Genomic DNA, 26222 nt, shown 5'->3' with positions numbered 1-26222 from the left:
CTTCCTACAAACAGGCTCCACCTCCTAAGGTTTCATAACGTTTCAAAACAGCATCGCTAACAGGGGACCACGTGTTTAAACACACGACCACATGGAGACCATGCCTCATTCAAAGCTTGCAGCCTCCAGGAAACAAAGGTGAGGAAAAGGAAGGGGCGTTTGACTGTCTGAGCGACTTGTGCCAGCCTCCTTGCTGGTCACGTGATTCAGCTACAGTCAGGGAGTCACCTCTTTTTAAGTACATGACCTTGCATTTATTTTACTTTCTATGATTTCAATTACTTGAGGTTAAATGTGATAAAAAAAAATCATTAAATGGAAATTTTCAGAAATAAACTGCATGTAAGTTTGAAATTGTGGTCTGCTTTGAGTAGTATAATGAAGTAGCCTTCCATCCTACTCTGCGCGCCTGGGACACACATCTCAACACTTTCATTTACCTTTATTTAAATGCACTGTTTTCTGCAGTAATAGTATTTACTTAATTCTTCTGTTTCAGTTGTTATTTCGTTTGTCTCGCTGTGTTCAGCAAAGGCACAGGTAACCTTTACACTTGTGAACAATTTACTCGCCACCTCCACCTCCTAATGTTTACAGAAGTAGTTAACAATGTGGTAAGTAAGTTTAGGATGCGGGTTAATAAAAGCTTTGCTAGTTTATCGCAGCATGTCTACATTTGGTGTGATGTTATATGATTGGTTTTCTTGGAATCTGTGTGGGACTTTTAGACAATTAGGTGCTGGTTGCTTCTGTATTTGTCACATATTCATCTACTGGGGATTTTGGCACTATGGTTCAAACCAGCTTGGAGGGTTAAGCCAGTGACATACAAATGTCTTTGGATCCCACTTTTCCTTTATTGGTAGAGAATAAATAAAACTTTCCTCCACATTTGGAATTTGAAGTTACATTTAAGGACTTAAAACTTAAAATAAATTTTTTCCAAAATATGGTTTAGTCAAGGATAGAAGGTAAAGAAATATTAATATCTTAGAAAAGATTATAAAGAATATTTTATGTGAAGAAAGGGAAATGATATTAAACTTTTATAGTATAATTCAGGAAATTTTAATCGGTGGATGACAGGTTATGGGGTATAACAGAATTAAGAGGATAACACTCATTTTATTCACTGTGTTTTCAGTTGTCTGTGATCAACTGTAGTCTGAAATTATTAAATGCAAAATTTCAGGAGCTGGGGGTATGACTCAGTTGGTAGAGTGTTTGCAATCCCCAACACCATGGCAATTTGTGCTTGTAATCCAGCATAGAGCTGGGAGGATCAGAAGTTTAATGACAGCACTGGCTATATATCAAGTTTAAGGCTAGCCTGGAATATATGAGAGCCTGTATTAAAATCCACCAACCAATCCACAAATAACTAAAAAAAAAAAAAGTAATATGTGCTATTCTGAGTACTGTGATGAAAATTTGTGTCATTCTGCCCCATTCACCTGAGACAAGAACTATCCCTTTGTGTGGTATAGCCACACTGCATGACACCTGCCTATTGGTCATTTTGTAGCCCTGTCCCCATTACATCACCACTCTCCTGACCACTCTGCTTGTGTTCATTTATTCTTAATGTATTTCATGATGGCAGCCAAGTGCACAGCAGTGATGCTGGCAACTCAGCTGTGCCAAAGAGAAGCTGTGAAGTGAAAAGTTGAAAGTTCTTAATTTAAGTGGAAAGAAAGAAAGGAAGGAAGGAAGGAAGGAAGAAGCCATGTTATTGAGTTTTCTGGGATCTCTGGTAAGAATGAATTTTTGGTGAAAGTGTAAGGAAGGGAAAAGAAATCTATACTGGATTTGCTGTCTCACCTCGAGCTCTAAAAGCTATAACCACAGTTTGTGTCAAGTGTTTAGTTAAGAAAAAAATAATCTGACTTGTGGATGGAAAATGTGTCTGAACTGACAGTTGTGCGCTATGCCAGCAAGCACTGAGCCGCTCTAAAGGGTTGGGCAAAGGATGGTGTGGAGGAAGTACTGTTAATCAAGCTATCCTGTAAGCAAGGGGTGCTTGCATACGTTCAAGGAAAGATGAAAGGTATAAAGATTAGTGGAGGGACTATTAGTCAAAGCCTTCACTGTGTCTAATTTATAAATTAAACATCACAGGCTTGTGTGTGTGTGAGATAAAACCTGGCACAAACTGGGGTTGTTGGTAGATACTCCCAGTAGGTGATCATAGGCACTCCAGTCAAAACACCATTCTGCTGGTTAGTGCTGTGTGTATGTGTATGGTGAGTATGCTGACCTGTGTGGGACTGTATGGAGGCCAGAGATTGACTTTGGGTGCTTCTTCTATTACTTTTCAGTTTATGTATTTGTCTGTCTGTCTGTCTGTCATCTATGTATCCATCTATGTCTCTATCTATGTGTCTATTTATTTGGGCCAGGGCAAGTCGCTGAACCTGGAGCCCTCTGTTTCAGCTAAACTGGTTGGCCAGTGACTGAGATATGGTTGTCTCTGGTGTGTGCCATCACATCTGGTTATGAAAACTCGGGCCCTTGTGGTGCCCAACAAACACCTTTACTGTCTGAGAAAGCTCCCAGTTAAGCTGTGGATGTATTAAATTTTTACTTTTGTATCTTAGTGCTTAACGCACAGTGCATAGCCAATCAATATTTTGGAATGAGTCAGTGGCTCTTAGCCTTTCTCCAACCTCAAAACCATAGAAGGTTCTTGCAGCACTGATTGTGGAGCTGTCTCTACGGACTCTGACTTGGCTGGTCTGGTGGGGTGCTGGTGGTGATAGATGTGGTGGTGGTGAGGGTGATGGATGCAGTGATGGATGCAGTGGTGGTGGTGGTGGTGGTGGTGGTGGTGGTGGTGGTGGTGGTAGTGGTAGTGGTAGTGGTAGTGGTAGTGGTATTCCAAGAATGTGTTTCTAACCCGTGGCCAGGGTTACCCACAGGGCTGACTGAGGAACTACCCTTGTGGTCAGTGAGTGGGTAAGGCGCTAGTGCTTTCCTCCCTAAGTGAATGTTTGCATATGTTAAAGGGGTAAAAACCTTTCCACAGCTTTAAGGTAACCTTACTTTGTCATCATTTCTAGTCCCCCCCCCCTTTAAACCATATCTTTTAGAAATTGAAGCAGAAAATTGTATTTCTTCCGTAATATCTGTCCTATAATGTTTTATTGTTTATTTCATCTACTGTGTGAATTCTCCAGAGACAAAACAATTGGGATATTTGAGAGGTCCCTGTTGGTAAAAGAATGTTTCAGAACTGTGTACCAGTGTGGAGTTACAATCTGATGGGAATTGTCTCCTTTTAACCTAGAGGTTACAGTTTGGTTTGCATTTTTCTGCTTGGCTGCATAGTTTCTTTGTCATACTCCCCAGTGGATAAGAATATTAAAATCAGGCAGACGAGATGGCTTATTGGATAAAAAGCACTTGCCATGCAAGTCTGATGAACTGTGTTGGCTCCCTGGAGCCCACAGAAAAGTGACTCCACGAAGTTGTCTTCTGTAGCATGTGAACCTACACACCCACACATGCACACAAACCCAGACAAATTTTTTTTTTTTTTTTTATTAAAGGAAGATCTTCATATGCTGTTGCTGAGAACATCCCATGACTAAGATGGGTAAAAACTTCTCAGTCATTTGTCCTGTTTGTCTAGGACTTAGAAGAGGTGCATTCTCCTGTAAAAATAGACATAATACTCATCTAGTGTGTACTTCAGGAGTAAACTTGTACGTGTGTGCACTGAACCCAGGACATGATGCATACTGTACAAGTGTTCTACCAGTGAGCTATCCTAAGACATAGTTTTACTATTTTAAAATTTATTAATACTTATTGTCATCATTATTGTTAATAATTATTATTATTGTGTGTCTATGTTGCTCAGGCTGACCTTGAAATTTTGGACTTCTTGCCTAGGTCTTTCAACAGCAGGGTTAGCAGGCCTGTGCCTCCAGCCCAGCCAGAGAATGATTTGTGAGAGTAGCTGAGTGTTCTGCATTTCTAGATGATGACACAGAGGGACCGACGGCACCCACACTAAGCCCCATGAGATTTATCACACACGGGGACTGTACATACAGCACTGAGTCAGCGCACAGAGCTCAATCAGAGGGCACTGATCACCTGTTTATACATTGTTTTCAATCTAAAAAAAATCTTTCTTTGGATTTCAGGATAGAGTACGTTTTCTCATAAAATATCACTTTATACTTTTGAGTTTTGATATAGTAATAGTGTCAGGTGGCAAAATCATAAAAGGTGTTGGTTTGATTTATTGTACTCTCATAAAAGTGTACAGAGGATTACTAAAAATATTTTCCTAGGGTTAGGAAACTTTCATTTTGTCTACACTACTGAATTGGACTATGTGTCTGGGCTGGAAGGAGGCATCCTTTAAGCAAGTTCTTGGTAATAAACTCTTGCAGTGACCGCTCTTACACAACTACTCATAAACAGCTTTTTTATCAAGTGCTTGCTGCATCATCACGTGGCATTGTTTCCTACTTTGAAAGGTCTCTTTTTGCAGTTTCTATATTTCAAAAGATATAAATTGATAAAACAAATTCTGATGTTTAGTTACCAGAGATAAGCATATTATAGGCAAGTTTTATAGGGCTTGCATTGTGTATCTGAAGTGTACAGATCATGAATACACATGTGGGTTCTGAGGGAAGCATGCAGCTCTGGGCACACAGCCTGGTCTATCCAGACTCAGATATTTTTCGTCATCTGGGAAGTTCCCGAAGGTCACTTTCAAAATCATTCCCTTTCTGCCCTCACAGCGGCATTGTCTGCCTGTCCTTCCCGTGCACCCTCGATTGTGGCAGGCTTCTCTTACTCAGCAAGGCTTCTGAGAGTGGGTCCCACCTGTGCCAGCATTACTTCTTGCTACTGTTGATCAGTATCCAGTGAGCAAGCAGTAGACAAATTTGCCTTTTCCCATCGAGGTTTTCCAACGGACTACTCAGACAGGATCTAGAAATGATCCTTTTATTTCCCTCTTCTTGTTTTAATTTAAGACTTAATATTTGAGGGTATTTGATGGCCCATGCTCATTATTCCTTCGATGGAGAGGCCCAGGCATCACATCAGATACCCTCAAATAGAGAACTGCATTCGTGGGCAACATGGTGAGCTTCCAGAGGACCTGGGTTTGCCCTGGGTTTGGTTTTCAGTTGCTAATATCAGGTGATTCACAACCATCTGTAACTCCAGCTCCAGGGGATCCAACAACCTCTTCTGGCCTTTGAAGGTATACTTGAACACAGGTAACACACACATATACAATAAATGTAACAATAGAGATAAATCTTAAAATTAATTCTCAAGTTATTTTTTTTTCTAGAAATACAAGTCTTGCCTTCATCAAGGATTGCATGAGCTCGGCATGTCGATGTCCGATAGGCATTAACCCAGCAAACAAGTACTGGGCTTGATTGCATCGTATAAACAGAATGGCTATAATTCCAGCACTCTGCAGTGGAGGTGGGAAGATCAGGAATTCAGGGTTATCTTTTGCTACGAAACACATTCTAGGTCAACCTGGGCTATGAAGGCCCCTGTTTAAAAGAAGAAGAAGAAGGAGAAGGAGAAGGAGAAGGAGAAGGAGAAGGAGAAGGAGAAGGAGAAGGAGAAGGAGAAGGAGAAGGAGAAGGAGAAGGAGAAGGAGAAGGAGAAGGAGAAGGAGAAGGAGAAGGAGAAGGAGAAGGAGAAGGAGAAGGAGAAGGAGAAGAAGAAGAAGAAGAAGAAGAAGAAGAAGAAAGGTAAAACCCGAACAAAACAGCATCAGTAATATCAACATCAAAAAGAAGGACCTGGCTTTTAGTTGTAAACGGAATAGATCTGCATTTAAACACGAGTTAGAAGAAGTGTGTTTCTAGCTGGCCCTTCCTCAGACAGGAATAACTACCACTTTGTCCAGGTATTTTACAGATGTCAAGGGTTAAGGAAGGAGCTTGAATGAGAAGAAGCCACTTTGCTCCTGATAATGAATGTTGCTGGATTGTAATGACCAAGAGTGTGTGTGAGGTGAAAAGAACAGATGTGCCGGAGGCCGGGCCTGACTAATTAGAGGGCAGCTAGAGCCGGGGCTTGGGCAAGCTGTTTGCCCTCCTTCTCTGGCTGAGGCTTGGGGTTAGAAAAGAAAGGAGAAGCCAGAGCCAAGAAACAAGCCTCTGTGGATCCCAGAGGTCTCAGCTTACCCAAGGAAGAACCCTGGATGTCCTCACCTTTCCAGCCCTCTGAAGGGCTACAAGCGTCGCCTCTTCCGCTTGTTGCTTTCCAGCAGACATGTGAGTACAGTTCAGAATTAACACCAGGGCTCCTGAACCACAGGTTGAAAACACAGCCGACTCGAAGGAAACCAGATCTTTCCCTCCCATATGGTGATAAGGTGCTCAAATGCCAACATGATAAAAAGAGATAAATAATAGCTACAAGCTGTGCGTTGTACCCAAAAATATCAGGCTGGTGCCACATGCTGTCTGGTGAAATGTTTTGGGCGAGGAGAAGCATCTACTTTCCACTTATTCTGTTTGTTCTTTGTGAGATTTCCTCTTTTTAAGTGCCAAGCTGCTATGAAAGGTTCCTTCACTCAGGTGACACGGCTGCCTATCTCGAGCTTGCAGTGGCTGCTCAGATCAACACCCGTCTCATATTTCAGAAGTCTTTGTTCAGTGTGTCTTCGGGCCTGTCTCCCGGGCTGTCACCCAATAGTCCTGGAGGGTGCGGCTCAGAGCTACTCTAGATACAAGTTGACAAGCTAGTCCTCACTGTAGCTAGCTAGGCTCCACCCCAACTCTACCAGCCTCCTCTCTTCCCCGGGACTTCGGAGGTGAAGGAAGAGGAGGGACTAATGACAGCCATGCCATTTTTCCTCAGTAGAGAATTTTGACTTCCTATGTACTTGTGTTTTTTAGAAAGTAATATATATTATTTATTATTGGTGGGATATAATTTAACAAAACAAACAACAAATCACCAATGCCATCATTCCACTGCTGTAAGTAGTACTGTAACTATTAGTAGAAATTTGGTTAGCTTTCTTTTAACATATCATAATGAACCGGACACAGGGGCTTATGATTGTAATGTGGCACTTAGGAGACTAGGCAGGATTGCTGAAACTTTGCTACGTGGTGACTTCAGAAGCCAGCCCTTCAGGCTACAGCATGATACCCTATTCTAAATACGCACGCGCGACACACACACATACTCCACAACTGAAACTATTGTAAGTATTATTTCATAGATTTAAAATCATATTAATGTTGATACTATTAGCAATCACAATTTTCACAGTTAGAAAATATAAATAAATGTATATTAAAAGTGGGTTATTTTGGGGACTGAAGAGATAGCTCAGTGGTTAAGAGCACTTGCTGCTCTCACAGAAAATTCACATTGGGCAGCCCACAACCACTTGTAACTCCAGTTCCAGCGGATCTTACACCTTCTGTCTTCTATAGGCATCTACACAAACATGGTACACATACATAGATTCAGGTACACGTACCTAAAATAAACTGAATAAATGTTAAGAAAACAAGTAGGTTTAAATCAATGATTATAACGTGGCACAAGGGCTGCAGATATGCTATAGATACTCTAAGTGGAGAGATCATCATATATCAAAGGTGAGGCTGCTGGCCATTGTCCAGTAGAAGAGATTTGGCAATTGAATAGAATAAAACTGGCAAATGATTGAAAAGATTAGGTAAAAAATATTCACCAATCTATAATGGCACTTAATTTAAAAAAAAAAAAAAAAAAGGCCAAAACAACATGCTCCGCTTGTCTTGTTGTCCCTCTTGAAGGTAACCTGCCCCCTCTGAACTCTCAGTAGCCATCATCTGCCTGTCCGACAAAAAGAATTATTGGAAGTTAGAAAATAGCCCTCACTGATAAAAAAAAAAAAAGCTTTGTTCACAGGTGTTTTATAACTAACAAAAAAGGAAACACCAACATCAGGGGAAAAAAATGTAATGAAACAATTTAGGAAATAAATATCAATGGATGATAAAACTAAAAGGAAAAATATTAATGAGGTCTTGGAACCTGAGTGTCAAAAGCCACCCACCCACTGACTGCTGGGGTCAGGCAGTCACTGCAAAGATCTAATCATTGATCCATTGCTGAAAGCAGGGTGAGAAGATGGTTGGGACTTGTGATGTGAAGCGCCCTAAAGAGAATCCATGTCCCAAGGATTGGCCCTATTTTTTTTTTAAATTTAAAATAGATTTTTTTTTCCCCACACAATACATTCTGACTATGGTTTCCCCTCCTCCCAGAACCTCCTTGACTCTCCATTCAGCCGAATCCACACCCTTTCTTTTCCCCTCTCATTAGAGTACAAACAACCATCTTAAGATAATAATATAAAATAAATAAGCTAAAACAAGAACAAGTTGGAATAGAACAAAGCAAACAAACTACCAGGAGGGAAAAAAAAAAAGCCAAAGAAAAAGTTCAAGAAATCTTACCAAATGACCGCAGAGTCCATTGCCCAAATTCTTTTAGCTAAACTGAACAAGTTTTTTTTTTTTTTTGTCAGATAGAGTTATCTCCCTAAATCAGAATTGAGAAAATATCACTGAACACAGGAGAAGGTGGGATTTATATTATATAGCCCATGAAACTGCAAGACTAGGGTTTTTCAAAGGTTGAGGAATTTCCAGAGGAATTTTGGTTGCATAGGAACCTGGCTGAAGTATTTGGCAGCACATCTTGCCATGTTAGGGTGGAAGTTAAGGTATAGAGTGAAATCATGTCAATTTTCAGAACATGTGTCAAGACCTGGTCAAATCTAAGTTTTACAGAAAACAGGAATGAACTTATTTGACCTTGTAACAAGATGGCGTTTAATCTTAAAATGGGATTCCATTGGCCCATTAATACAAATGTAGATGGGGACACACACACACACATTCAGTGACACAGAAATACTGAAACAACAAACAAAACAAACAAAAAAACCCAACACTGGGAAACATAATATATACAAATATATACAAATAAAGAGGGAAAAAGATAAGAAATAGAAAAAAATAACACCCAGAAAAAGCATTATAAGTCAAAGAACCTGCAAAAATGCCACTGTGCTTGTTTTGTGTTGGCCACCTACTGCTGGCTTGGGGTCTATCTCTAAGCATGGTTTGTATATCTAGTGAGATCCCATTATAGAAAACCAGTATTTTCTTTGTGAACAGCTATCAGTTAAAAATAGCTTCTGGGTTGAGAATGGGGGCTTGTATCCACTTCTTCTTTCAGCACTAGAACCCCATCTGGCCCATGCCAGCCCTGTGCATGCTGTCATGGTCTCTGTGAGTTCATATATGTCTATAAGGCCTTGTTTTCTTGGTGCCCTCCATCCCCCTGGCATTTACAATCTTCCTGCTTCCTCCCCTGTTTCTTAGAGTTCCCTGAATTCTAAGTGGGGGAGGATTCGATGGAGATACCCCATTTCAGATGGAGTGCTTCAAGGTCTCTCACTCTGTCCTTTGTCTGGTTGTGCATCTCTGTATTTGTTCCCGTCTGCTACAGGAGCCTCTCTAATGAGGCTCGAGCACAGCACTTACCTATCAGTAGAGTAGTATGTCATTAGGAGTCAGTTTCTTGCTATGTTCCTTGAGCAAAAGAGCAGTATTTGGTAGTTTCTGAGGTCTGTGACCTATCTACTCTTAGGTTCTTGACCACCTGATCCATTTTGGGGATGGGTTCCATTTCACAGAGTGGGTCTGAAATCCAATCAGATAGTGGTTGGTTACTCCCACAAGCTTTCCACCACTATTGCACCAGTGTATCCTGCAGGCAGGTAACAGTTGTAGATGGAAGGGTTTGTAGCTGAGTTGGTGTTTACCTTTCTCCTCTGGTGTCATGCAAAGTTCCTTCTATTACCATAAACACTAGTGGGGGGGCGGGGGGGCAGGGGGGGGAAGCTTTAAGTAACTAGCCCTATTTCTAATTAAGCCTTTAGATCTATTTCTAAGTAACTCCGTCTGTTGAAAATACCATTGCATAACAAAAGGATCACACAGGGCTGGAGAGATGATTCAGCAGTGCAGATCACAGCACCAAGGTCTACCAGAGGCTCACAGTTTTCTATAACTCCAGCTCCAGGGCAATCTGACACCTCTGACCTCCAAAGACACCTGTTCTCTTCACATACCCACACAAAAACATGTGCATATAAATACAATAGCAAATAAATATTTAGGAGAAAAAAGGAGTTATGTGGGACAAGATTATGCTAGCTAAAAAGAGACTTTGGGGTCACATCCACTTCAAGTAAAGCTTCTGACTTGAATATGGCTAGTCTGTTGACTGGTCTGTTACCTCTGGTAAAGAATGCAGCTGCTCTGGGATTCTAGCATCCCGCTCCAGGCTACCTGCTCTTTGTTTACCCTTCTTGCCTTCACCATGATCCCAAAGGGGCAAGCTGGTGAAACTAAGCAAATATTGGAGCATAAAAAGGCAGGATCTCAAAACAACTTATCTGAAGTAGTCATGGATCCTGAGGGGTTGTAAGAACCAAGTACAGTAATAAAAACCAGATAATTTTGTGCCCAAATAATAGTGGTTAAAGTTACATGTGCTGAGATAAAAGCAATCAAATATGCCCCAATGATGGAAATAAGCCGATACTCTGGGCAGGACTCTGCTGCAGGGAACTACAAAGAAATTTCCCCCAATTGTGTGCAGAATATTTATAGCTGATTAGAGCTCTCTCTATCAAATATAGGTATTTCTAATGGGAACAGTGGTCCAAAATACAAACTTCATTTAATCAAGCTCTTCTACTCAAAATTCAGAACATGCTCATGTATGTGTGTGCATCTCCCTCCAGGTTCGTTTAACTTATAGTCACAGTGTCAAAGCCAGTCTTTTTTTCTTTTTTTGCAAATTATATATGGATAGGGGTTTTTCAATGAGTATTAAGTATTTAGATACAACAACAATTGAAATATTTGACTGTATCTACCAAGATAGATTTAGTGTCTTTTCTTTCATTTTTTTCTTCCTACCTTCTAGGCCCCATGAGAATATTGTGAATCATCAGAATTCCCTTCAGAGGAAGATGCAGATATGAAAAAGATGATCTATACTTTCAGAGGGTTCCTGCTAGCTCCATGAGGGTGACAGACTATGTCTTCCAAGAGTAGTCATAGATCTTCTTCAATGTGACTTGCTCTTCTCTCAACAAGAAGACTCTTTTCTTGCTTCTAGGTACTCCAAGTGTTTTGCTGACCTTAGGGAGTATGGTAGAAGTGATACCCTGATGGATGGGGAAGTGGGTGGTGAGATGGGTCAGCTGGTAAAGGTACTTGCTGCCAAGATTGACAGTTTGAGTTTAAATCTGTAGCAGGACAGAACCCCCACCTCTCTCTCTCTCTCTCTCTCTCTCTCTCTCTCTCTCTCTCTCTCTCTGTCTCTCTCTCTCTGTGTGTGTGTGTGTGTGTCTACACACACACACACACTCATTAATGTAGTAGAATGATTTTTTAAAAGTGATATTCTGTGACTCTTAAGCTTAGATTATAAAAGGATTTAGTAAATACAGTGCAATATAATAAATACTCATTCTTGACCCATGACGCCCTGTGGACACAGCTGCCATATTGAAAAGGTTGTAAACTAAAGGGAGAGAACATGCATGGTCACCTGGGTGACACCCTCATGGCTCATAGTCATCAATAAGTTATGTGGGGACATGACTCAAAGCTGGCACGGTGGAGAGAACACAGAGGACGTTGACCCCAGTCTATAGTGGTGAATTAGTTAATCTGCTTTAGGTTCCCTGTGTGGTGTACATGTCTCCTCTACACTCACCCAAGAGCTCTAGGAATGAAACACACACAGAGATACACACACACACACACACACACACACACACACACACACCAGCTAATTTTGGTATGCCTTGACTAGCTCAATGGTTGGGCACTTCTAAACCTCCCCACAGCTAGCACACATTCAACTCCCCTCTGGTATTCCTGAGTTAACATCTTTTAAAATCTATACTTAATCTCTGCTACCTCAGACCCAACTGGGGGTGGGGGGGTGTGGCTCCAAGAGCCGCTTTCCTGGATTTTTATATGTTCGGGCCTTAAACGGCAATCCACAGATTGGGGAAAGATCTTTACCAACCCTACATCTGATAGAGGGCTAACATCCAAAATATACAAAGAACTCAAGAATTTAGATTTCAGAGAACTAATAAACCCTATTTAAAAATGGGGTACAGAGCTAAACAGAGAATTCTCAACTAAGGAATCTTGAATGCCTGAGAAGCACTTAAAGAAATGTTCAGCATCCTTAGTCATCAGGGAACTGCAAATCAACACATCCCTGAGATTCCACCTCATACCAATCAGAATGGCTAAGATCAAAAACTCAGGTGACAGAAGATGCTAGTGAGGATGTGGAGAAAGAACACTCCTCCATTGCTTGTGGTTTTGCAAACTGGTACAACCACTCTGGAAACCAGTCTGGTTCCTCAGAAAGTTGGAAATAGTTATACCTGAGGACCTACCTATACCACTCCTAGGCATATACCCAAAAGATGCTTCAACATATAACAAGGACACATGGTCCACTATGTTCATAGCAGCCTTACTTATAATAGCCAGGAGCTAGAAACAACCCAGTTGTCCCTCAACAGAGGAATGGATACAGAAAAGGTTGTACATTTGCACAGTGGAGTACTACTCAGCCATTAAAAACAATGACCCTATGAAATTTGCAGGCAAATACATGGAACTTGAAAATATCATCCTGAGTGAGGTATCCCAGTCACAAAAGAACACACATAGTATGTACTCACTGATAAGTGGATATTAGCCAAAAAGAAACTTGGAATACACATCATACAACTCACAGACCATATGAAACACATGAAGAAAGAAACAGTCCTACTCAAGAGGGAGAAGAAAATAATCTCCAGGAAGTAGAGGGAGAGAGGGATCTGAGAGAGAGAGGGGGGAGGGAAAAAGGGAGTCTGGTTCAGATATAGGAGGAGATGGGGGAGAAGTACAGAGGATCAGGAATTTGAAAGCAGGTGTGTAACAATGGGGGAAGGGGATCTGGGGGTAGCCACTAGAAGGTCCCAGATGCCATGGACCCTAGAGGTTTCCAGGACCCAACAGGGAGGACATTAGCAGAAATACCCAACTAAGGGGAGATGGAACCTGTAGAGACCATATCCAGTAGATAGGCACGGCCCCCGGTTGAGGGATGGGGTCACCCACCCACCTCAAAAATATTAATTCAGAATTTCTCCTGTCAAAAGGCAATGCAAGGACAAAGAATGGAGCAGAGACTGAAGGAAAGACCATCCAGAGACTGCCCCACCTAGGAATCCATCCCATCTGCAGACACCAAACCTAGACACTATTGCTGATGCCTAGAAGAGCTTACTGAAAGGAGCCTGGTATAGCTGTCCTCTGAGAGGCTCTGCCAGAGCCTGACCAATACAGATGCAGATGTATGCAGCCAAACATCAGACTGAGTGCAGGGATCCTAATGGAGAAGTTAGGGCAAGGACTGTAGGAGCTCAAAGGGTTTGCAACCCCATAAGAACAATACCAATAACAATATCAACCAACAAGACCCCCATAGCTCCCAGGGACTAAACCACCAACCAAAGAGTACACATTGGGGGACCCATGGCTCCAGCTGTATATGTAGTAGAGGATGGCCTTATTGGGCATCACTGGGAGAGGAAGCCCTTGGTCCTGTGGAGGGGAAACTGGGAAAGGGGATAACATTTGAAATGTAAATAAATAAAATAACCAATTTTTTAAAAAAAAGTCTACTCTATTTCCCCTGTCATGGTTATCCTTCTCTCTCTCTTCCCCTCAGCCCCTTGCCTGCACAATCCAAAAGTCCCTGTTTGTCTCCCGGCCCAGCCATTGGCTAGATGGCAGTTCTTTATTACCAATCAAAGCGAGCTGAGGGAGGGACCCTCAGCGTCTGGAAGCTGGGCTTTTGGGAACTGAATTAAGCCAAAATATTAGAGCAATTTCCCAACATCAGTCAACATCTGTCTACAGCTGCCCAAAAAGTTCAGTCAAGAATTTTTTTTATCTAAATGGAATTAACACAGGACTGTGAGAGCTAATACCCGATTGTTGCTTTTACTACACTGTGTTTTTTTGGGTGATTTACTACAGAGAAACAATTGTAACACCCTTCTACCCTTCTTCAGAACCACTGCCCTTCATGGTTTACTGAAAAAGAAAAAGGGGAAAAAAAGGTAAATTAATTTCAGCTAAAAAGTCTTAAGACCTATTCTAGCGGCATGCATCTGTTCCTAGAACATTTAGATAGGTTCTGATGTGAAGGCTTCTTGATTTTAAATGATTTTTAAATCAATAAATATTAAGTGTGTTGTGCTTGCGCCCGTGAGCAATTCTTTTATAATACCTGAGCGCCATTCTACATGCTTTTGGATCATTCTCATCTTAAATGCTGGAAACTGTAGCAGTATCTCACTATCCCTCACTTCTCTTCCCCCCTTTCTTCTCCCCTCTGCATCCATTTATATATAAGCCAATTTGTTACTATTGCCACATCTCTCGTATGTCAATACTGTCAGTTTCCTTATCCTTCACCAGCCAATCAACAGTAACTGAGAAGAAGAAAAAAAAGGCTGTTGAAAATGCTATCTCACATACTTTGACCCAGAATCTTATACTTTTTGGTATGTTGTCTTGGAGATCAGTACCTAGTTTAGGCAGGGATGTAGTTATAAGGATGTTTACTGTAATGCTACATTTAGTAGAAGGAAACTGGAAATAACCTAAATGTATATCAATGTGAGATTTAAATGATGGTGTTTCCATGCAAAGTCTGTTCACACTGTTAGGGAAAGATGTTCAGAATATATTGTTCCATTTAAGAAATCAAGTTGCAGGTGCTGTGCAGATAGCTCAGTGAGTAAGCACAGGTTGTGAAAGGACCTGAGTTTGGATTCTCAGTACCTGTATAAAATGGGTTGGCAGTGTGTGCCTGAAACCCAGCACTGGGGACAACGGAGGAGGGAGAGTCAGGTGGATTCTGGGAGTTCACTGGCCAGCTGGTCTAGTTAGAAAGCTCCAGGCTCAGTGAGAGAGCCTGTTTGACAAAATAAGGTTGAGAGTATTAGAAAAGGACACCAAAAAGGATGATTTATAGATTCCACATGCACATACAGGTGCATGTACCTGCACATACAGCTGTGCACATGTACTTAACCACACATACATATTAGGTTTTTAAGACACTAGGTATAGTGGGATATTTTAATAGTCAACCACATGCCTATATATATAGAAAAAACAACTCTAGAATAGGAAAACAAAATGCTTGTGTGTGTGTGTGTGTGTGTGTGTGTGTGTGTATATATATATATATATATATATATATATATATAATTTAAAATGTCAAACTAAGATTCATAACATCCTGTAACTTCTAGGCCGTCGACCCGACACGGCCGGTCAAGATGGCGCCGGCCTCTGGTATCGGCTACCAGTAAATAGTGCACTGCGCATGCGTCAGCTCAATTTGGCGCCAACCCCTCACGAATGGGGTATGCTAATGAGGTACCACAATCAAGCGGGGTATGCTAATGAGGCACTACAATCCTGACCAATCACCCCCTCCCGAGGGGGGTATGCTAATTGGTATGCTAATGAGATATGCTAATGAGGCACTGCAATTCTGACCAATCGAGCACCTCCATGGGCTCCCCCGCCCAGGGCTGAGGGTATATAAGCAGCTCGCCCTGGGCATTCAAGGTCTCCTGCAAGAATGAAGAAGCGCTTCTACAATAAAGGTTGTTGAGAAGGATTCGGTTGTTTGCGTCTTCCTTGCTGGTCGAGTGGGATGCGACAGTAACTCATGATAGTTACCTGAAACTCACATTGCCATGGACATACACGGTTTTGTTGAATGGTGGATCAGGTGGCTCCTTTGTTTACATATTTTCAGTGGCTGCTTTCAGGCTAGTACGTTAGATTTCTAACAAAAGCAATATAGTCATAGAGACTAAAGTTATAACTGTTTACTAGTTTACTATAGGAAGAAAATTAGCAGCTTTTAACTCCCACATTAAGTATATGGAAGAAAGTATAAAAAGAAGGTTCTTTTTAAACGCCTACCACGGAGGCCATGTTGTATAAGGTAGGGCCACCTGCAACAGTGTTCTCAGGTTCTCATTTGGAGTTACCAGCAAGGCAGGCCTAGTGCACATCTCTGCCCTGGTGACTTCTGGCTTGGTTGTCTGTCATGTGCTTTGGTCAACCAAGAGATGTAAGGTGAGTGAAGCCTTAAGTACCCTTGTGGAGTCTGGACTAATTCCTGAGCTGCTGTGATCTGCCAGGAGGTGGCAGCCATCCATTCTGGTAACCATTGGCCTGATATGACAGGCATTGCAGTGGGCTGAGCTGGAAGCAGTTAACTGGACCAGGGCAAGGTCTCAAAGGGAAACTGATTGAATGCTGTTGAGAGCTATCATTCGGATTGAGGTTATTTGTTATGCAAAAACGTGGCCGATGCTATGGGACCCATTACCTCTAAGGTATGTGATATTTGTGCACTTCTGCTATGCCTAAACTATAGAAACTGGAAATCTTATTAGACCTAAAAGAAGTGTTATGAATTACCCCAGGTAACCTGTAAATGTGGAATATTGACACTACTTTATGAACATACCCTTGTTTGAGAACAGCCTGTAGAGATACTCTAGTATCTTGAAATCATACATATCATAATGTAAAACTATTATACAATACTATGAAAAGAACTTGTTTGCTTTCCTGTGTCCCCTCCACACCTCCATTCTTCTTGTCTGATACACGATATGACATTTCATTGTCTGTATGTGATTACTAAGTCTTGAAGTATAAATACATTTCTATGTGTAACATGAAAATATTTTATTGTTGAAAAACTTGGTTATAATATTTTAAGTGTATACCATATTGGTGCTTTTTGAATGAACATTTTAAATCTGATTGGTATCCATGAAGGTGTATAATATTTTTCAAAGAAGAAAGCAACTTCATTGTTATTTTTTCTCGTGATACTGGGGATCAAACCCACAGATTTGTACATGATAAACGACTGTTCTCCAGCTGAGCATCTGAGCCTTTAGATTTGAAGACAGTTTTGTTTGGTGATCTATACTGGTCTTGAACTTGAGCCTCTGCAGCCCCAGAATCTTGCACACTGTAATCACTTGCATGGCTACCATGAAAGACAAGGTTCTTAACATTTTGATGATCTTTTTCTTAGGATTAAATTTCTTTTAAATTGTGTGGGAGAGAGCATGAGTGGTGTGCCCATCAGGGCAGAAGTGCTCCGAGAACTCTGTGTGCTCCTAACTGCTGAGCCCTGTCCGCAGCCCCAGCTTGTTATCTTATTGACATTTTGGGATAGGCGATTATTTGCTGTAGGGAGAAGTCCCATGCATCCTGTGATGTCTAGCAACATCCCTGTACACTGAGTGCCTATAGTGTCTCCCCAGACTGCACATCTCTCCGGCTCTATAGTCAAAAACACTGAAAATATCTCTAGACACTTGCAAATATCCTCTGGGAGGCAAAAAAGGCTTAATGAGGGAATTCTATGCAGTTGTTTTCATACCTGGTTATCATTGCAGTTAATAATCTGGTAATCTTTGTTTTTATAAATTTTATTTCAAATAATTCTAAAGTTACTGAAAAATTACAATGCTGGAACCCAGCATTCTTATATCCCATGTGGTGATTCTTGCCACATAGTGGATTCTTATATAGAGACAAATGCCTTTTTAATTGAATTATTTAAAGCTAAGTTGAATACAGTACTTTCATTATCCCTTACTATTGAGGATATACTTCCTAAGAACGATGACATTCTCTGTATATCCTGTTATGACTAATCAGATTATGTAACATTACCCAGTTCTAGCACCCAGTCTACAGTTCAGATTCAAGTTTTACCGATTACCACAGAAATGTCCATTCTGACTAAGTTTTTCACTGTTTTTCTGGTGCTCAATGGAAGGACACACATTGTATTTTGCTGTCCTATTTCCTTAATTCTTTATAATCTAGATCAGTTCCTCAGCTTTGCGCTCATCTTTTTATAGCCTCAATATTTTCCAGACTAAATATTTTCCAGAATGGTTCTCAGTTCAGATTTGTTGTTATTTCTTCATAAATCAGCCAGGCCAGGAGACTTCCTAAGGAACAGCAGTAAGTGACATAACTTATCAACAGTCTCCTGAGTCATCTGGTGAAGTTCACGACCCTTATTGGTATGTTGATGCTGATTATTTGGTTAGGCTGGTGTATTAATTTCTTAGGACTGCAGATTGATACAAATCATGTGGCCTAACACAACAAATTTTATTTTCTCTCTCACAGGCTGGATGTCAGAATTTCAAAATCAAGGTGTTGCTGGGACATCACACCCTCTGGTGGGTACAGGAGAGAACCTTGCCTAGTGACTGGTAGCTGCCAGCATTCCTCATGGCCACCCTACTCTGCTCTCTGGTACTGTCTTCATACAGCTGCCCTCTCCTTCCCACAGTATTTTCCTGTGTCGTCTTGGGAGTTAGGGTTTGCCAGAGTAATTGAGGGTAGTCTCATCACAATGTTGGCAGTTTAATTGCATCTTAATTGTGAAGATCTTATTCCTGAATATGGCCACATTCTTTAGGTCCTAAGGGTTATGTCATGTCCTTATGACTTGGGGCCACCACTTTAGACAAATGTGGACTTTGTCTACTGCAAAGTGACTGTTTGCCCTTTGTAGGCTGGGTATGATTTCACATACTTTTAAACCTAGCACTGAGGAGGCAGAGGCAGGGGATCTCTTGGACTTTAAGGCCAGCCTGGTCTACAACATGAGTTCAGGCCAGCAAGGGACACAAAATAAAACCTTGTCTCAACAAACAAAAAGCCATTTCTGAGGTCATACCTTGACTCAGTAAAAGCACTGTCCCTTATCAACAGTAAGCTCTTGTTAGCTTTTGCGACTCTGGACAATTCTTGCCTGTTTGTGATTTTCTAGTACTATGTTTCCCTTCTTTACTTCTCCCATCCCTGTTTGTTGTTTGTCATTTAACATGAGAATATAATGTGCTATTTTCATGTTCAAATTTCCTTCACGTGGAAAAATATGACTTCAAACAGGCCTCAGCGTACCTGGGCCTGATCTCACTCACCCGAGGAATATAAAGAACATCTCATCTTTTATCTTCCCACCAAAGTTCCAGAATCAGCCATTTCACCAGAGTACTGATTTCATTCGGTGAGAATGAGTATTTAAAAACAAGATCAAGCCAGGTGTGGGAGATCTTGCCTCAAGACATAGATCAATCAAAGTAGTACTGACCTTGACCCCACCTCCTTGCTGGCTGAAGTTTGTAGTGTGGAAGGTTCTGTGAAGGCTGTTAGTGAGAGGGCATCAATAGTTGTACCCAGCTGTAGACTCTGTGAACCACAATAATGACCAGTGTGGCAAGATATGCTCATAAGTACCGTAGTGGCACATAGATGTGAGTAACCCACTGCTTTCTGGATGAACTGAAGTGAATAAAATGACAGGTTCTATAAATCTGTCCAACAACTTATGCCAGGAACCTCAGAGATCCCAGGAAATGTACCTATTATTTTTCTAAACAAGCACCGTGTCAAAATGCCCTCAATTTTTTATCTCTCTAATGACCAGCACAGCTCTGAGACCTCACCAAAAGTTGTTTCCTCCCAAATGGATGGGTGTGTGTCAGTGGAATACTCAGCCCACAGTGGGGTATCTCTATCACATTCCATCCTGCAAGACTTGTGAATTGTTATCGAAGAGGGACAGGGGGTAGAAAAGTCACAGGTCCTCCTAACGAAAGGACCCATTCTATTCATGAACTCACAACACTTATCGTTGTTTTCACAAGACCTGCCTAAGAGCAAGACAATGAACATTCTAGTGTGGAGGAGGGTGGAGCACACGAGCCTCCATCCACGCCTGAGGAGCTGTGTGGACAGCTGATGGCTTCTAGGGAACACAGAATCAGTTTTCTTTAAGATTCTGGCCCCTGGTAGGCAAATCACACTCTAGTGGCTGGTCCACACCCATCACTGTGGCCAGCACAAATTGGGCTTGGTGGGTCATAAAACAAATAAATAAGGGGTCACAAAGTTGGAGTGAGGGAGTAGCTGGAGGAGTTAGGGGGAACATCGTGGGGGAGGGACACAGTCAACATGCTTTGTTTACACATATACAATTCTCAAAGAACTAACAAATTTTTAACAAATATTTAAACCAAACAACAAATCCAAAACAAAAGCTATGCCTGAAAAGACTTTCTATGAGGAAAAAAAAGAAAAAAGAAAGAAATTGAATTCCATCCTCAGAGATGGTAATTCCTAAGCCTGGAGTAGGACTTAGAAGGTGTTTGTGCTTGGGATGTGTGTGTGTGTGTGTGTGTGTGTGTGGGTGGGTGCATGTGTGTTATGTATGTGTGCATGTGTGTGTGTGTGAAACTCTAGGTACCTTTGTTATATGATAATGTGTGAGAACTACTTTGTGTATTGTATTTAATCATGTTTTATTATGCATTACTTTTTCAAAAAGCACATTTTACATCTAATGGACAAATGATTGTCTCAGACCTTAACTTTTGGATACTAGAAAACTAACAAAATAAAACCAACAATATTTGACATAACTCAGTAGACATAAGCCACCAAAGACAGATGTGTAAGATAGAAAATGTCCCCTCTCATGTATAATAATTACTGATTACAAAACCAAGTGAATTAGATTCAAGTATAGGTATAATTATAATCTCAGTTAAAAGAGAAAGTGGAATTTTTGCTTTTAAGTTGAATCTTTCAGACCATAATCCCTCTGTGTCTCGCACACTAAAACAATGCATTGCTTTGTGGGAAGAGATGTAAGGATCACACAGGTTTCCACCATGGAGTAGAATGACTATTGCACTATCTGGTGCCTGACTATCTTCAATAATAGATGGCTCAAAGAAGGAACAAAATTCCTCTAAACCACTGTGCCATTGGCTCACTGTAGCACATATAGTATTGAGTGTTAAAATACATTTTTCTCATATGAAATTTGAGTTAATCATTTTATTTCTTAATTTTTTTTTAAAAGAGCTTTCCAAGACCATGAGATGACTCTGTGGGTAAAGATGGTAGCTGCCAAGCCTGATGACCTGAATTCGGTTCCCAGCACCCACACATAGAAGGAGAGAACCAATTCCTGCAAGTTGTCCTCTGACCTCTGCACGCCTGACACAAAATGAATAAACAAATGCATTTTTAAAGAACTTTGCAAGGAACTAAGGCTCATGTCTTGGTGAAGTCTCTCTCTCTCTCTCTCTCTCTCTCTCTCTCTCTCTCTCTCTCTGTGTGTGTGTGTGTGTGTGTGTGTATGTGTGTGTGTGTCTTCTCTCCCCCCTCTCTCTCCCTGTATAAACTTTGGATCTATGATTTTGCATTAGTAAAAGTGGAGTAGACGCACCCGCACTTTTCTTCCTGAATGCAAGTGAAATTTATAATTACTGGCATTAGTCCATTAATCCATTTGCCACGGTTGTGTTTATACTAGGAATTTTGTATATTGTCTTTATTTTACTAATAAAAAAACAAGAGTTCAGGAAAATGAAATAATTTTTCAAGATTATATAGGTTAAAAATGGCCAAGAAGAGACTCCAGGCCAGTTAAAATATTCTAGTTCACTGTACAACCCCAGCTTCCAGACCTCAGCTGCTTACAGCAGGCTAGCTTTTGTTCCTTGTGTACTGTGGGTAGACTTGCCTCTACTCAGGTTCATTTTAAAAATTGTGTGCATGTGTATATGTGAGTGTGTGTAAGTGTGTGAGTGAGAAAGTGTGTATATGAGTGTGTGTGTGTGTGTGTGTGAGTGTGTGTGTGCAAGAGAGGGAGAGGGAGAGAGAGAAGGTCTATAGGTAACACAGTCAAATGCTACGGCATATATTTAGAGATCAGAGGTTTTTTTGGGAGTCGGTTCTGCCCCCCTGGCCCTCCCCCCCCCCCCCCGTTTCCTTGTGAGTCCTAAGTATTAAATTCAGGTCATAAGGCTGGCAGCAAGTGTCTTTACCTATTGGGACATCTTGACAGTCCTTGGCTTCATTCTTGAACTAAGGCTGACTAAGGCTGACAGTTAAGCATCTGGAGTTGTGGCAGAATGCAAAGGGAGCATGGCAAGCCACATATGGATCCAGACTCTTCTGCTTGGGAGAAGGAACACATTTGCTTTTGTGAAGCCAACAGTCCTGCTGAGCAACGGTATCATGGCTTGGCATTCATATTTCAGTACCCGGAGTAAGCTATAGCTAAACTAGAGTTTAAAAAAGTAAAGATGTCTCATCCTCCCCACAGATGGGGGCAGAATGGGAGCAATAGCCAGAGCTGCACATTGGTGCATGGATTTATCATTTAACCCCCTATCACAACCTTCCACAACCTTTCACATTCACAACCCTCCCATGTACACAGCCCTCCATGTATACAACTCTCTGTGTACATAACCTTCCACATACACAGCCTTTCACATAGACAAACCGTCCACATACACAACCCTGTGCGTACAATCCTGGTGTCATTTATTGTGCCAGGTTAAAGGTTAAAGGTTGCATTATAGGGGTTGAGAAGATGGCTTATGAGGTGAAGTGTTTGTTGTATAAGTGTAAAGACCTGAATTTGGATCCCTGGCACTCCTGTAAAAAAGTTCAGTACAACAATTTGTGGCTGCTATCTCAGTTGTGGCGAAGCAGAGGCAGGTGCATCCCTGGGGCTCGCTCACCAGACAGTCTAGCTAAGTCCGTGGGCAACAGGATGGGTGGAAGACTCTTTCCTCAAATAACACATTAGAAAACTACCGATAAAGATGGTGGATGCTGACCTCTGACCTCCACACTCACATGTACTCCAACCTCCCCCAACATCTACACCACATATACATAGGCACACAACCATTATGGACAACCGAGATTTCTACCAGAGCAAATCATTTTATCTGGTATAATTGATTAAAACTGAAATGATAATGGAAACTGGCGAGATAGGACATTTGCAAACATATGTGTGTGGTAACAGGTCAGAAGGAGATGCTCTTGGGATAAATAATGATGGCTCACTAGTGTGAGCCGTTACCTTAAATGTTGGCTGCTGAACTCTGAGGAGGTTCTGCTAAATGGTCCAACTCTCTACTGTGGCCTGGGAGTGTGTTTGCTGTTGAACATCAATCAGATGATTTTTCTGGCCTGGCTTACTCACCAGCATCTAATAGTTCTGTGTTGTTGCAGCCCATACTGCCCGTTCCGGTCCGAGGGTCAGGGTCTAGCGAGAGAGAGAGTGGGGATAAAGGGGAAGAGACGCGAAGAATGGAGACAAGACAGAGATTCTGATCAAGTCTCGTTTATTGAAGGGAATTCGGAGCTATTTATAGGCTTTTGCCACGTGCCTTGTAGGCGCGTGGATACCACGTGCCTTGCAGGTGTTGATATGACGTAAGCCTTACAGGCGTCTATAGCGTGGACAGCACGTGCACCGCAATGCCTTGCAGGCGTGGATAGCACGTGTGCCTTATAAGCATGTATGGCGTAGATAGCACGTGGACAGCACGTGAACTGCAATGCCTTGCAGGCATGACTACCACGTGCACCTTGCAGCTGGGGCCAGTAAACAGCAACACAAAATATGTGGGATATCAGAGTGTGCTTCAGCTGTTGTAGGCTATTGAAAACCAAATCTTTCGTCAGGGTATATGGTTCCAGATGGCTGCAAAGTTGATCTAGCCGCTTTCTGCTAAAGTCGGCTCCCAACACTGTGTCAGGTCCAGCATCCCCATTAACTTCACAAATTGAGTACTTGTTTGTTTCTCTAGCTAACTTGAGATATATATATATATATATATATATATATATATATATATATATATGGATATATGTATGAATTATATATGTATACATTCATATATATATTCACTATTCATTATATTCACAATACATATACATATTATATGTGTATATATAATATCTTCATTATGAATAAATGTGTGTTGTAAATAATTAAAGTGTTAGTATGATTATTCAAGAGTACTGCCCAAGCACTTCTCCAGATCTATTTATCTTTCTCACTCTCACTAGGACCCAGAAGTCTGGTGAATCTCATTTGGATGCTGAACTTCTTTGCTCTGCCAGTCTCCATCAGGAAGTCCAGGACAGCAGCTACAGAGCAGGATGGCTCTTCTCAGGCCAGGTCCCCAACATGACAACTGTATTAGCAATTTAACATGCACTCACAGGACCAGTAGAAGTAGAGCTGGGTTATTTGTTTAGTAGATTTAGATGAGAATTATTCCTTGGCAGGATATACTGGAGCCATAAGGGTGTGTACTAATAACTTCTGAGCAGAGATAAAAATGGACTTGGCTTTCCCAAAGGAATGATGCATGCAATGATGGAAAGTTGGTCACAGATGGTTGCAAGAAGAGGCTATAACATCTCCCCAGAAATTATGAGCCTAGAGGTTGGCCTGGGAGTGAGAGGCATGTAATATCTACTGTAGGCAAGTGAAGTCAAGGAGCACCATTGGACAGACTGAATACAACCCTTACATGCAAACCTCACAAAATACACAACAAATGCCAACACTTTGACTGAAATAAGTAGTCAACATATATCTGTGGCCAAGTTCCAGCCAAAGAACACAAAGAAGTGACTAATATTTTTTTATTGCTTGTTTTTAATATTTCAATTTCAGACTCATGATGTTAGCATTAATTCAGATTCTGCTATAGAGTCTTTCATAGCAATTAACAACAATAAAAACTCCACTATCATTTCAAGAACTCTTATTTTCTGTGACTCAAATTGGGTGTTAGACCAAAGCTTGTTATAGGATTTCATTTTGATACTTGACCTTGAAAATAGAACAGACATGAGGCTATCCTTTTGCTTTTTCCAACAAAAGCCAAACCTTTAAAGCAGCATTCACAAGTGACTCGTTTATGGTTTTGCTCCTCAGATCAGCTCAGGTTCCCAGAATTGAAGCCATTTGCAGACAAAGTCACCCCTGGAGAGAACTTTTCAAGGACTTTTCAGCATGGTTACCGTGTCCTGGCTCAAAAACTACTGAGTACCAATGGAGTTATCTGATTCGTATGGCTGCAGCCTCCATAAAGAGAAATAATAAATATATGTCATGAAAGAGCTTGAATGAATGGATCTGTAGTGAAATGCCAGTTTAGCACATAGTCAGGACATTGAAATGAGGGGGGATGTCGCAGTTTGTTCGTCTTTCAAAATTCCCTAACTGAGGCACGTTAGTTACGATTTTTCAGAAGGGATTTTCCTTGCACTCTGAAATTACTCTTGGAAGTAATGAATGGGTCATGAGACCCTTCTGCTTTCAGAAACATCTCTCGTACCTCACAGAGATTAAATCTGCTTCTTGGTAATGCGATGATCCTAGCTCTGTGAGCATCAAGTCTGGCAGGTCACATACTGCTTTTGGCAGCAAAGAGAGGTCTGGGCACAGGGAGGCCTGATGAGCGAAGCTCTGCAGAAGGACTCAGGTGTGAGAACAACCCGGACAGATTAAGAGATGCTGGCTGAGGGTGCCATGTATGCTTGCCAACAAGGATAGCAATCGAGAGAGCTTGAGTAATACACAAGGAACCCTGCTGGCATGGCCTTATTCCCACTTCTGGGTCATCTGTACCCTGATTCACTTTCAACCCCACTGTTTGATACCCCATTTACTCAGTATATTAGGTATTTAATGAAGGGGAAGTAGAGACCATATAGCTCGGTACACAGAAGGACAGCTGCATCATGTAGCAGCTAGGGAGTTAGGAGTCTAAGGTCTTCAGACTTAGATTTATTTCTGAATAAAAAATTAAAGTGGGAACATTTCTAACATGCTTTATCAGTCCCTGTAAAATGGTCAGACTTGCATTAATTTATGCCATGCTGATGTTATACAGATTAATAAAAAATTTTAAAATGTGGAATTCAAATAGAAATTATTTCAGTTTGAACTGAATGAAGGCTCTTAAAATAACACTAACACACACACACACACACACACATACACTATTGCCTGTGTGTGGGTAATCCTAGGGAAATTTTTTTTCTCTGCTAAAAGTTCAACACCCTAAATGACAGATTTTTTCAGCTCTGTTGTGGAAACCTTGGTACTTACTCCAGAAACAATGCTCAGTGGACGTC

General features: G+C 41.3%; 1 protein-coding gene across 8 annotated transcripts; it reads left to right on the top strand.

The window, feature by feature from the left end:
* On the top strand, positions 1 to 25921 carry LOC143441835 (uncharacterized). Of its 8 annotated transcripts, none has more exons than XR_013109553.1 (4): positions 28 to 138; positions 5324 to 6269; positions 18369 to 18497; positions 21118 to 21292. XR_013109553.1 is itself a non-coding variant. In XM_076931922.1 (4 exons), the coding sequence occupies exons 1-4, from the start codon at positions 92 to 94 to the stop codon at positions 24280 to 24282; spliced, it is 360 nt and encodes a 119-aa protein (XP_076788037.1). In that variant the 5' UTR covers positions 28 to 91; the 3' UTR covers positions 24283 to 25921. The 8 variants fall into 8 exon arrangements, 1 of the variants encoding a protein (XP_076788037.1); XR_013109555.1 differs by lacking the exon at positions 5324 to 6269 and adding an exon at positions 500 to 614 and having other exon boundaries at positions 18369 to 18421; XR_013109554.1 differs by lacking the exon at positions 5324 to 6269 and adding an exon at positions 500 to 614.
* Positions 25922 to 26222: the final 301 nt, after the last annotated feature.

The sequence above is a fragment of the Arvicanthis niloticus genome, chromosome 3, assembly GCF_011762505.2.
Source record: "Arvicanthis niloticus isolate mArvNil1 chromosome 3, mArvNil1.pat.X, whole genome shotgun sequence".
Lineage (NCBI taxonomy): Eukaryota > Metazoa > Chordata > Mammalia > Rodentia > Muridae > Arvicanthis > Arvicanthis niloticus.
This window is presented reverse-complemented; position numbering and strand designations above follow the sequence as displayed.

Bases quoted from the DNA above. Each gene is read 5' to 3' on its own strand.
- LOC143441835 (XM_076931922.1), top strand. From the start codon at position 92: ATGGAGACCATGCCTCATTCAAAGCTTGCAGCCTCCAGGAAACAAAG. The intron at 139-499 runs GTGAGGAAAAGG...CTTCTGTTTCAG, and splicing joins GCAGCCTCCAGGAAACAAAG to TTGTTATTTCGTTTGTCTCG. The intron at 18,422-24,137 runs GTGGGTACAGGA...CACTCTCACTAG, and splicing joins CTGGGACATCACACCCTCTG to GACCCAGAAGTCTGGTGAAT.